Raw genomic sequence first — 13,615 nt, forward strand, 5'->3', positions numbered from 1 at the left:
GGTATAACCTTTATCTGTGCGTCCTGTGTGTTCTGACCGACACCCCAAGGTGAACACCACTGCTATTCAGCCAACGCCTATACAGTCCTGGGTTCAACCCAAATTAACAGACACCGATGTTAAAGAACAGCAGTGATATGGAGAGCTGTAGGAACTACAGAAGGATAAAATTGATACCATGACGCTATGGGGAGAGTTGTTGGAGCTAGGCTAAGAAGAGAGGTGATTATCAGTGAGAAGCGTATGGGTTAATGCTGAGAAAGAGCATTAGAGATGCAATATTTGCTTTGAAAATGCTGATGGAGAAGAACAGAACAGAAGAACAGGGAAAGTCAGAAGGACTTCACTGTGTCTTTGTGGATCTATAGAAAGCAGTGCAAAGACAGGAACTGTGACACTGCATGAGAAAGTCAGGAATAGGTGAGAAAGACATGTATGAGGACTGCAAAATAATGATGAGCTATGCGGTAGAAAGAACAGATGGGTTTAAGGTGGGGGTCAGGGATCAGCTCTGGGGCCCTTCATGTTTGTCATGGTGATGGACAGGTTGACAGATGAAGTTAGCAGGAGTCTCCATGTACTATGATGTTGATTGTGATCTGTGGTGAGAGTAGGGAGCAGGTGGAAGAGTCCTTGGAAAGGTAGAAGTATGCTCTGGAGAGAAGAGGAATGAGAGCAGCAAGATCCGGATATATGAATGCAGGCAGGTGAAGTGTGTGGAGACCCAGTGGTCTTCAAGGTGACTTCAGTCAGTGGTTTTACTAAGCTATGCCTTAACAAGCTGCACATATAACACGTGTTCCCCAGGAGAGAATCTACTTAAAACATGCTGTGAGTAAAAGACTGAATGCATGGCACTTCCAGCCTGTTAAAGTGAAATCAATGTGATATGAGGTCAACAAGTGCTCAGTAGGTGTCCAGTTTTAGGGTCAGATATTACCACTTATAAAATAAAATGAATTGTCTGCTGCCAACATTTTTAAAAAAAGCAAAAGCAATAAAATCTATATTATTTATTACTGGTGCTCAATAGGAGAACAAAGACATTTTACACCATTAAAACACTTTAAGCCCTCCTAGGTCTGAGGTCCACCACCCACAGATTAATGTTTTAAGTCAGGCTTGAAAAACTGAAAACTTTTTAACTTGTTGACCTTAAAATATAAAATATAGTAACAGAAAGCAATGGTTCCCTCATTTCTCATTAATGGTGTGAAACATCTTAAGATGACTGTCTTTGTTTAGCACACAGTTTCTTTTCTTCTGGCCTGCTTTCCCAATGAATATTTCATTATTTGATTTTTGTACTCTTTTAGTTGAGGAAATGCATAATCTGCTCATAATACTGCTCCACAGTATCTCTCTGAACTTCTGCGCATGTCAAGAGACCCATTCATACTGTCCCGACATCTTTAACAGTGACTCTCTGTCAGTCTCTTAAAACTCATTACAGATTTACAGGTGGAAGATGATTTTGTTTTTTTCTTTCTGGATTTTAATACTTCTGTGTAAGGTGACTATTATGAAAGGTACCTAAAATAATATTTATCATTTTTATATTTAACTGGCACTCACTTGATATTTTCTCTATTTCAGAGCATCCTTTGGTATGGGAAATTGTGCACCCCTGCCAGCTCACTACTATGTGAAACGGTTATCTCAAAAGCTGCAGAAATTATTATCTAAAAGAGAAAGTGAGTGCGGACTGTCCCATCATTTGAAAACGCTGCAACAGTTTTAACATAAACATTGCATGTCCCAAGTTTTTTTTCTTTTTGTTTTGTATTACATAAATTAACCTCCATTACCATGACCCACATATTGATCAGAAACAGATTAAATTGATGAATGAACGACACAAAATCAATCATGGTTTTATTTCTAGTCCTGGCAGAGATTTCCACGCTGACACTGTTCGTTGAAATAACGAAAAGTTTCGACCTACAGGAGCAGGAGTTGTCTTGTGTCAATGAACAAAAGATGAACCATTATTTAGGTAACACAGACAGTCCAAAACGGCTGAAAACAGATGAAAACAAAATCAAGCCTACTCACTACTCAGGAAGCAAACAGTGCAAACAGAAAACAGTATGACGCAACAGAACCCTAAGACAAATTTAGGGCTTACATACACACATTACGGAAATGGATTCAGGAGGATGAGGAGAGATAGCTGAAACAAATCCATGATGATGAGACAAGGAAAGTAAACGAAATACTACATACAAAGGAAAAAGACTATTACAATAAAACTGGAAATAATCAAAACACTGAGTCAAGGACACTAAAACAGATTTGACACAGAAGACAGCACTAAGAAAAATAACACAACCAAAATATTAAAAAGTATAATATTAACTGAAACCCATTCAATAAGACCAATAACTCAGACTAAAGAGAATGTACACAAGCTAGCTCAGAACCCAATGAAGCATTAAATGATAATGAAGGATTCAAAAGTCAAAACCTGAAAAATCCATAATGATGACTCACTTACATTCTCTTTCTTCCTTATTCTTCCTGACACTCAGTTTGAAATTCACAAGATTGTCTTGACCATGTGTACATGTATAAATGCAATGACATGCTGTCATGTAATTGGCAGATTAGATATGTGTTAAGAAGCTATTGAACATGTATACCTACTGAAGTGGCTGGTAAGTCTAAGTGCAATATATGGAGTCTAAATCAGCATTTCATGGGCTTTTCATTCAAAGGCAGACATATTCACAATCAGACATGTTCCCTTAAAGGACTGGGAACTGACAAGATATGCTTTTAACAACAGCTAGATTTGGGGGTCTTCCTTGTCTGTACCATGGCCTTAAAAACTTATTTTACTTAATTTACACATAAGCAAAGTAAAAATGCATTCAAATTGCAGACAGACAGAAATGGTGGTTTCAGGCAGTACAGCAAAGTAGATTACAGAAAGAATAGAAGGTGTTTTAGTAATGAACAAGGGCTTAGAGCACAGTATAACAATCAATGTTACAGACCAAAAGGATGACAGAGATGACAAAAATTTGCGGTTGCTTCTGGTGGTTTACGTGCATACTGACTGTAATAATAAGAAAACAAATTAATTGAGGCTGGGGAGGAAGGTACTCACGAATCGTTAAATCCATCACTTGAGAGGCCAAGCAGAAGACAGGATGCTCATACATCTCTCTCTTTTTCCCTATAGAGAAAGAGGCAGGATACCGAGGCATGCGAAAGGCCAGGGTCAGCGCAAACGAACATAATGGTCACTAGGGTTTGACTAATATAAAGTTTTTTGCTACCACTACCTCACATTTTCTTGCAAGAAAATCAGAACTTTAACCACACATTGTATTAAAAGGTACAATATGTATCATTGTGAAATTTGTACATGGAACTATGTTTAGCAGATTTTATGGAGTTAAAAGATTAAGGGACATCCTCTAGTTTTGTTTGTCAAATTGATTTCAATTTTTTGTGTGCTTACATGAAATGGAGAAAAAAATAAATGGGTAGCAAGGTGGTGCAGTGGATAGAACATGTCCATTGTTACTGTACTATCTGTGCATGTGTGCAAGTTTCCTCCCACAGCTCTTGTTAGGTTAACTGGCAGTTCTAAATGGACTGAAGGTGTGCATGGCTGCTTGTCTTTCTGCATTATGACTGCAGTGAACTGGGGATCTTTCAGGGTTTACCAAACCTCAGATGTCAGCTGGGATAGGCTAAGTTCTCTATCATATCGAGACTCTCTTTCCACTCCCTGTCGTGGCATGTGGATACTTCTGTAAGACACTCCTGCTAGCCCTTAGTCACCAAGGCTAAGTCATCCTCCAGCCGGTCTTCACAATGCAGGATGGCTTGGTTGGGTCTGTGGGCAGACCCTTGAGTGATCTCCTTCATGACCCAGGGCTACCGCCCGCAGATTTGCCACAGACCCCCCATAGCGAACATCCCGACCTTCCCCTCAGTAGGCAACCTCCAGCAGGCCTTTCTGCAGGAAGAACTGCCAGCCCTCATGACAAAGGCTATCATACGGGAGGTGGAAGCTGCCCGTGGGGGTTTTTCTACCACTACTTTCTACTCCCCAAAGAGCATGGGGGTCTCCATTCAATTCTGGACGTCAAAGACCTCAGTTGCTATCTCTGGCCCCTGAGGTGCAAGATGCTGAAGGTCCCCAGTGTATGTCAGGCCATCATTGCAGGGAATTGGTTTGCCACCATCGATCTGAAGGACGCTTACTTTCAGGTCTTAATCTGGCAGGGGCGGTGGCGCTTCCTCAGATTCTGGTCCAATGGGCAGGTCTTCGGAGACTTCCCCTTTGGCATCTCTGTGGTCCCCCAGACCTTCCTGAGATGCAGGATGCGGCCTTCACTCCTATGAGCCTGCGGGGCCTCAGAATCTTGAATTACCTGGATGACTGGCTGGTCTGTGCCTCTTCAGTAGAACAGTGTTGCAGCTACGTTGCAAGCAAGCAATGTATTTATATAGCGCTTTCAGATCAGCCACCAGCTGAGCACAAAGTCCTGTACACTTGACATGTCAAACATGATACATTGAGCATGTTAAAAAAATGAGAAAAATAGTAATAATAATATAAGATAGGTAAAATATATATAAAAAAAATAGAAAAAGGAAAAAAAACACATTTAAAACAATAAAATCAGCACATTAGATTAAAACAATAAAATCAGGGTCAGACTGTGTCGTAAGCCAAAGAGTAAAAATAGCCCTGCAGGCACAACGGCGATGGGTCTTTTGTGTATGCCCAGACCACTTCGGCCTCCACTCTCTACTGAGCCGGGGGCTGTGCCTCTCCCTCACGGGTCTGATGGCTGCCACTGTGCACATCAATGTGCTGGATCCGTCTTCCTGGCACTTCGGGATTTTCCTGCCTCGACTGCAGTGGTTTCATGTGATTGTTGGGAAGGACAGCACAGTTCTGGTGGCCTATGTCAACAAGCAAGGGGGCTTGGGCTTATTTCTCCTCTGCAGGATAGCCGCAAGGCTAAAGCAGTAGGCTCTCCCCCATTTCTGCTCCCTCGGGGCTGTGCACGTGCCACTGAATACAGAAGCAGTCATCATGTCGGGGGGTGGAGTGGAGGCTCCACCCGCAGGTGGTTGAAACAAATCTAGCACTGTTTCAGAAGGGCAGAAGGGGACCTCTTTGCCTCCAGGGAGTCAACACACTGCCCCCTGTTCTTCGACAGCCCTTTCCGGGGGTGGGATGCCCTGGTGCATCCCTGGAACAAGGCTTTTTTGTATACCTTCCCTCCTTTCTCTCTCTCTTCCACTTGGTCCTCTCCGGGTCCAGGCTGCAGAAACGAGGCTTGTCCTGGTGGCCCCTTTCTGGCCCAACATGCCCTGGTTCTCAGTGATCCAGCCTCTCCTCAACTCAAGACTCTGGGAGCTTCCGGCCCAGAGGAACCTCCTTTCCCAGGCGAGTGGATCACTTTCGAGCAGGTCCATCCCTTATGCTGTGACCCTGCATTGAATGGTGATAGCGATTAAGGCCATTCACCTCTGTCGCTAAGCGCTTAGCAAGGCTGAGCGCTGGCTCTATACGTCAGGTATCCCCAGCTGATTTGGACAACAGACCAGCTCTTAATTGCCTTCCATCCTGGGCAGGCACTTGTCAAAGTCCCGGTTGTCCTACTGGGTGGCAGCCACCTGCTTATGCCTCTAGGGGAACCTAGAGGCATAAGCAGGTGCTAGATGCTCCTCAGCTGTAACCTTTGTCTCCTTGATCAGCTTGCGGGCCAACCATGAGCGGTCCTTGCATCTTGACTTGCTCAGGCCAGTCTTGCATCTGGCAGACTGATGTTTGCCCCCCCCAGGCAGGGCCTTTGCATCTGGTGGGGCCTTGACTGTCTCCTTGTGGGGTGAGTTACCCCGCACATATGGAAATTGTAAGTACTTGTAAGTAACTGTAAGTCTCAATATGGTAACATACGGTTACATTGTAAGCTTGCTTACTTGGTTGCCCCCCCTTGACATGATGTCTGCTTCTTGGAGTGAGAGACTGTCTCCAGCTTCAGGCCGCTTGGAGATGTGTTCCAATCAAACCATCACTGGTTTCACATCTGCGCAGCTGTTTTATATCTAAGCTGTGGGGCATGACTGAGGTAGCCATATATATATAAATATACTGCTCAAAAAGATTAAAGAAACATCTTTTAATTAAAGTATAGCACCAAGTCAGTTAAACTCCTGGGATAGTTTTTCATGCTACTGTGTGAGGCAGGCAGGCAGACCCAAAATGTAGACTCACAAGCAAGACTATACTTGAAGCAGTTTACTTAATTTAAGGTTATACAACTAAACTGGGAATGCTAAGTTAGAGAAACTAAACAAACAGAATAATACAGGGAAACACAGTACCGACAGGACACACAGCAAGATGGGATATCACAAAACTGGACAGAAGGAGATACAGACAATATATACACAAAAGAGGGACTCGGGTAGGAGAGGAAACGCCTGGGGAACATGGCTGGACATAATCTAACTGTCGAGACAGGGGAAGTAAAACTGAACATGATGCACACAGGACAAGAGACTATCAACATAAAACACAAGAAACACAAACTGAGACGCAGACTGGCTAAATATGGGGAACAGAGGGATGAGACAGAGACAAGACTAGGAAGACACAGAACAAGGGTGGCGGAGCGAAAGGAGTAATAATGAGTCAACTGCAAAACAGGAATGGTTTTACCTTTTGTTGGTGACATCTTTTTCCCTGTTTTTTGCTAGTTTTATATATGGCTAGGGTCAGTTTCACTACTGGTAGCATAAGGCAATACCTGGACCCTACAGAGGTAGTAGGATTTAGGTAGCTCAACTCCTCCAGGACGGCACATCAATACATACCATTTCCAGAAGGTTTACTGGGTCTCCCAGCACAGTCTCAAGAATGTGAAGTTGTACAATATCTTCAAGCCATCACCAGGACGGGTATCTGCCCTTTGCGCAAGGACGAATAGGATAAGTACTGCCAGTGCAGTACAAAATGACCTCCAACAGGACACCGATGTGAACGTCTGCCCAATAGCCTCTAGAGGTACCAGTGGTCACTGCTAGGCAACGGCACCTGAATAGATATTGGGTTTAAATCCTTGGAACCATTGTCAGACCCTATGCTGCTGCACTGAGTCCTAGGTGCTCCTGGTGCATGACATGCACATGTATCATATGGCAAGAGCATGCATGCATGCAGCGCCTGGAGGATTAAGGAACTGATAACATAGACTGGCCCCCAAGCTTGCCAGACCTAAATCCAATAGAGGACCCTTAGCACACTATATTTCAGTCCATCCAGTACCACCAGGCTGCATCTCAGACTGTCCAGGAGCACAATCTGTTGAGTCATTAGGAGTATGCCTTCTCATTAGGAGCAAGTACATTCAAACAACTCGCTTTGAGTTGCTACAGTGAAGTTTCAGCAACATGGACTAGTCTGCCGCATTACGTTTTTTTGGTTGATTTTTGAGTGTCTTTGAAATTAGCCTTTTGTAGGTTGATAATTTGCATTTTCATATCCAGCATTATGTAATTTCTCCACTGAAACCTAATTTGTTTTCAAAGAATTTCTAATTTTTTTGAGCAGCATTCTATTGTATCATTGGGCATTTTCACACCTGTAGTTCATTTACTCTGGTCTGAATCAGCTGATGCGGTTCTAGTCAGTTTTATCGTTTCCCCATGTTTGGGTTTGTTTTTACACATAGAAAAAAAATCCAAGTGAATCAAAATGCGTCACTACAAACCACGTGAGAAGATTCAGTCTGCTTATTCGCCAGAGCTGTCTGGAGTGGAAGCAACAAAAGTAAATACAGGAAAAAGGTCTTGTATTCTACTTGAACAAGGATTTACATTCATTTCACAGCTAGTTGCTAGCCCATACAGACCTTTGCACACCTAAAACACTTTGTGTCGTAGAGTGCGTGGAGTTGCAAACCCAAAATGCTAAGACTATAAACAGTACAACGCGACAAAGAGCTATGGAAACTGAGGGCTTGAACACACACATGAGGTAATCAGGGAGATGGAACACACCAGGGAACACATCTGAACTAAATCAAGGAAATGAGACAGAGGGCAGCAAAACTGAAAACAATGCATTTAGGACAAAGACTAACAATATAAAACATGAAATAAACACTGACTAAGACTACGACACATAAACTGGACATAAACAAAAAGTAAACAGATAAGGATCATGGAAACTGTTACGGTCGCTGACCTCTAGTGGCTGGGGGCCCCCACCCCAGACAACACTTCATTTTTAAGTGGGGCATAACGGAAACCTTGCCACATCCTAGAATACAAAGCATATGTACAGCTTTTTTTTTTTAGTTCAAACTGATTACAACTAGTTGTTATACGTGGTAAACCAGCTCCTCTGGCGTTCATTTGGAACCATGCCAAGACCACCTCCTCCAGAGTGCGGTTGTTTTGGTCCAAGTGCAATTACTGTGTTCATATCTGCCCAAACGAGTCACACCAAAGGGCAAAAACAAACCAGAGTTAATTTGAATTAATTACACACCGCATGTGTGAAAACACCCTTAAATTCAAAGCAGTTAATTACTTGTCTTATGTGTATTACAGGACTCTAATCAAACGTGTCAGTTTGAGTCTGTTAGACTTGATTGTCAAGTATGAAAAAGTTCCAGAGAATAATGACATCTGTTCCTAAAACAGAGAAAATATTGGTGCTGCATATGTAAAGTCTATTTCAGAAGACAAGAAAATAGCTCAGCTGTTATATTGAACATTAATAATCTTAATGTCAAAGGTTTAAGGTCACACATATAGTAAGTTCAAAAGATATTAAATTTACATATTCACATGTCAAATCTGAAGAATTATCACACATTAAAAGAGGTTAGTGTTCTGACACAGTAAATACGTCATTGTTTTAGGGGCCTACAGAATGCTTGTGGCTGTTAAAGAAAACCTAGACGAGGCAAGAAACAAAAGTAAAATAAAATCCTGGCACAAAAGATAGTCTCATTGTGTCTTACTTGCCCACCTGCTTTAAAACAGAGGTTAAAAGCAGAAAAGGCCAATAGATAAGGAAAACAGAAGGATTAGTGTGGAAGTCATCAGAACACAAGGAAAACCCAGAACAGGAAACAAGGAGAATCTTCTCAGTTACCAGGCAAGTCAAAGGTAAACCAAGGCAGTGTAAGACTCGGCTGAACGAGAAGCTAAAGCACGGTGGAAGAAGTCAGCAAGATTGAATTGAATGCATTTTTACTGTAATTATCTTAGTAAAAAAATGATGAAGAAAAACTAAATAGTTGCTGTCATTTAAAGTACTACCATACAGTTTTGCTTGATTTTATCCATCTTGATACTAGACATTATTTGAAATGTTGTTCTAGCATTTCAAATATTGTCTGCAAAATCTATAGAGAAATAGACCCCTGACTTCATCGGTTTACTACTGTTTCAGTTTATTAATGTTTGATTGGTCAAATTTGGTGAAAATATTTACTACTTTTGCATTTCAATTTTCTGTGTTTTACAAGCTTATTAAACATTCTCATATACTGTCACCATAATTTTAAATAACCTCCCCACTAAGATTAGAAAATCCCCTCTGCACTTCAGATCTTTCCCATCTGGTTCAGCATAGCATATTAATTGGCATTTGTTTTTGTTGAGGTATGCAATGTCTATAACTGTAATGTGTTCTTCATTTGGATATATTTATCTGACAGTTCCCATAAGATGGAAATGGAATTTCCAAAAAACAATAAATGTCATAACAGCTATTACTACGACTACTACTATTGCAGCTATTACTAGTACTATAGCAAGATTGCGTTCACACAAAGGAGCAGAGTAATAACGTACCTTCCAGTTTTGCATACTCTGACAGACGCTGGTAATTGACCTGAGCTGCCTGCTCCAAACACTTACGGATCACACCTTTGACTTCCTCTTGTGGGACTGGGGTGACAATATCTTTCATTAAAACCTTATACAAAAAACACAGCAAAATTATTGTTATTTATTTATTTTTGCAGTACCTTTTAATAAAAGATGTAAATAAATATTGTAAAAACATGTCCTCAGGCTTAAATGAAAAAATTACTCTATAGCCACCATATGTTCCATTAAATCTTTAGGTTTTGTTGTCCTCATGTTAAGAGTTTTATTACTTTTAATTATTGTTGTTTTGTTTGGTTTTGGCATGGAAATATTATCATTAGTTTCAAGAAAAGATGACAGTTTGAGCTAAAGTTTAAAGGTAGAGAGCAGAATTAAACAGGTTTCAGTTTGTTTATATTGTTTGTTATAAAAATCAACTAACTCTTTCCCTCCAGTAAATAAAAAGAAACCTGACAAACCTAGCAAGCAGTAGCAAAATCAACAATGATAAAAAAGAAATAGCAGCGTAGTATTGTATGACTGGACATATAGTCCTTCCCAAAGAGCCACCAAAAACAGGTAGGATCAATCTTATGTTTTATCCTGTGTTACAGCAGTCTTACCCTTTCGAGCAGGGACAGAGTTGCCTTCAATGCCCCTTCAGGTCTTCCAAATGGAAAACAGTACCTGTTTAGAAAAGAGGTTTGTTTTGTTTTGTTTTTTCAAACTTCAACTGTCCAAATGGGCAATGTGTCATTGTGTAGTTGGTGCAATGGGTCCTACCGGAAGTGTGTAATCTGGTTTTCAAGAAGCACCCGTAGCCTCTCCTTGATTTCCTCAAAGCGCTCTTTCTCCTCAACAGTGACTGTGCCGATACCGTCGGGCCTGAAACACAGAGGCATTTGAAAAAATGCACTCAAAGTTTCTGTTGAACCTTTCAGCACAAATGTCAAAATACCCATATTTTCCACGGATAATGTTAGCATTTGCTTATACCTCAGATTTCGATCTAACGTATAATTCATATTTTTAAAAAACTGTTAACTTTTTTAATAAAGGAAATGGCAATATTACTTACTTTTATTAATTGAAATGTAAAATGCATATCTTCTGTTCTTTATTAAAACTGTGGTGTTGAAACTGGAATTAATCAGAAAATTTAAATTTAAATTTTCTTATCAGGGTCACTCCATATAACATCCATCCATTCGCTTCCTCTTATCCTTTCCAGGGTCGTGGGGGGCGCTGGAGCCTATCCCAGCTTGTCATAGGGCAAGAGGCAGGGTACACCCTGGACAGGTCGCCAGTCTGTCGCAGGGCCAACACACAGAGACACAGACTCACATTCACTCACAGATTCACACTTATGGGCAATTTAGATTTGGACTGTGGGAGGAAGCCGGAGTACCCAGGGAAAACATGCAAACTCCACACAGAAAGACCCCGGCCTGATGGTGGAATTGAACTCAGGACCCTCTTGCTGTGCAGCAACAGTGCTAACCACGGTGCCACCGTGCTGGTGGCACCAACATAATCTGAAAAAAGTTTCAGTTTGCCCCCTGGAGAATGAGTTACAGGCTCTCACAGCACATGGGGTGGGCCAACATTTCTTTGTAGAGCCTTCATAATGTCTTACATATAGGAGACATTATGAAGCATCCAACAGCAAACCAGGATCAAGTAGTTGTGCCTATAACTGAAGGAGGCATTGTAAGTGGAGGCATGCACGCTGAGATGGTTTAATTATATTTCAGATTAATTAAATTATTTAAATATGCAAAATTGGTACAAAGTATTCAACATGCAGATTCACATAAACAAAACATTTGTTTTTGTGGTAACACTTTATTAGTCGGCAAAGCACTTGGTGAATCCATGACCACATTATTCACCTATTATGTTATTAACTAACAGTGTTTCCTCAACAACCTCAAATTACTGGTTAAGATGAGATAAGGTAACCTTTATTAGTCCCAAGCAATTGGAAATTTGTTGGGTTAAGGCTGCTGACCTTTGCCAGTACCATCTTACCCTTCCGACCATACATTCATTACAACATCACATGGGGAACACAGGTCAGAGAGGTATAACAATGGAAAATGCACAACATGAGGAAAGACGAGGAGAAAAAATAACTCCCCCCAGACTGAGCTCCAACCGGGAGATCAGTTTGAGACCAGAAAAAAGCACCTCAGCACATGAATCAGCACATGTCACGACATAGAAGACATAAGCTTCGAAGGCATTTGGAGGGGGTGGGGGGTGAGTGTAGGTCTGTGTCAGTGTACATGCATATGTGTGCGTGTGAGTGTGTGTGTGTTATAGAAAGTAACGTAATTATACATGAATTATAGTTTCAGTATTCTTTCTGCTTCTGCTTTCCTTGACATTTTCTTGCAATTTCTGTATAGAAAAGAGGTAAATTTTTAAGTGTTGTGATTATCTGTCTCTCTTCTATTGTTAATTGCCTTTTTTCTCACCATTTTGTAGCAACACACTACTTTCTGCAGTGCAATACTGTTCAACTGATGCTCACTAAGGTATGGTATCACGGTGTGTTCCATCACTGCATTTATGCAGACAGGGGGTTCTAAGTAATCCAGAAAAATTGAAACACCCATAGGCATTAGTAACAGCAGCTTTCAAGGCTTGATCAACCTGCAGGACAGCTTTAAATTATTAACCTATTTTGTGTTCACCGAAAAAGCCCTTTTCTTATAATTATGAAATGTTCATTATTTTTCAATTTTGGGTAACCTTACCTTTTTTTTAACCTCTGGCAGTTCAACACTTACCTTTGTACCATTTCAAGCTATTCATTGGACTTGAATGACTTGAATTGCAATAAATGACTGGAAAGATTGTTGTAAAATCTTTGGGCGGTAGTGTAGTTGCACCACTAGTAAATAAATTTACTTTTTAATTTGAAGAGAGTCTACACCCGAGTCCTGCTTCTGCCTAGCAGCACGTTGACTGATTCTGTTTGATTATGGAATTGCCCTAAATGAGCAAGCAGGGGTGGGTATACTTGTATCCTCCCAGTTTGCTGCCTGTATGTTGAAGTTTTCACCAGTGGATGAGGGGTTGCTTGCCTGCACCTTAGGGGGAACCTTAGGTCCTGACTGTCATCTGTACCCGTGTGTCAGCCTTGTTGGATTCACTGGGTAGGGTGCTGGAGAGTGCACTCTGGTACACACCAGGACACAGCGGTTGATGATTGATTTTGTAATCATATCATCAGATCTACGGCTATATGTCTTGGACATGCAGTTAAAGAGAGATGCTGAACTGTCAACTGTTGGATCTGGTGGTTGGGGAAGATGCTGGTGCATCCAAATGTATAATGAGCTGGCAGAGGCACCATTCCACGACATCTTCAATTCCCACCTCTGGCAGAGCTTCGATTAGATTATTAAGGGTGCTCTGCAGATACTGATGCTGAGTGAACCATGTTCTGCATCTCCATTGCTGAGCCTGCTCCAGGGAGTTGTGGCTGCAGGGTAGTTCGTTCTTGGTGTGGGAATAATCTGAGAACCAGATGGTAAAGATCGGACTTGGTCTCCAGTTGCAGCTGACTGCTAAGCCAAGGAGAGTGAAGCTCAGGCAGTGGTTGATGCAAAAAACTGTGTGGGAAGAGTTTGGTGATACCATGGATTAAGGCTTTCGGTTTGCCTCAGAGCAATTCTAGCAAACAACTAGAAAGCGAAAATTTCTGAAGAAATTTTAAGTGTGCCTATGCCGCCGCTAATCA

General features: G+C 41.4%; 1 protein-coding gene across 1 annotated transcript in view; it reads right to left on the minus strand.

Annotated features, from left to right (window-relative positions):
- LOC102215427 (calcium-dependent secretion activator 1-like) overlaps positions 1–13,615 on the minus strand; it is a 212,684-nt gene that overhangs the window by 135,735 nt on the left and 63,334 nt on the right. The window contains exons 6-8 of the mRNA XM_013915623.1: positions 10,648–10,749; positions 10,488–10,551; positions 9,847–9,970 (exon numbers count right to left, since the gene is read on the minus strand). Of these exons, the coding sequence (XP_013771077.1) occupies positions 9,847–9,970; positions 10,488–10,551; positions 10,648–10,749 (290 nt within the window). The remainder of the gene's footprint in view (positions 1–9,846; positions 9,971–10,487; positions 10,552–10,647; positions 10,750–13,615) is intronic.

Source organism: Pundamilia nyererei, unplaced genomic scaffold, assembly GCF_000239375.1.
Source record: "Pundamilia nyererei isolate P.nyererei 1_Seehausen unplaced genomic scaffold, PunNye1.0 scaffold00333, whole genome shotgun sequence".
In the NCBI taxonomy this organism is placed as follows: Eukaryota; Metazoa; Chordata; class Actinopteri; order Cichliformes; family Cichlidae; genus Pundamilia; species Pundamilia nyererei.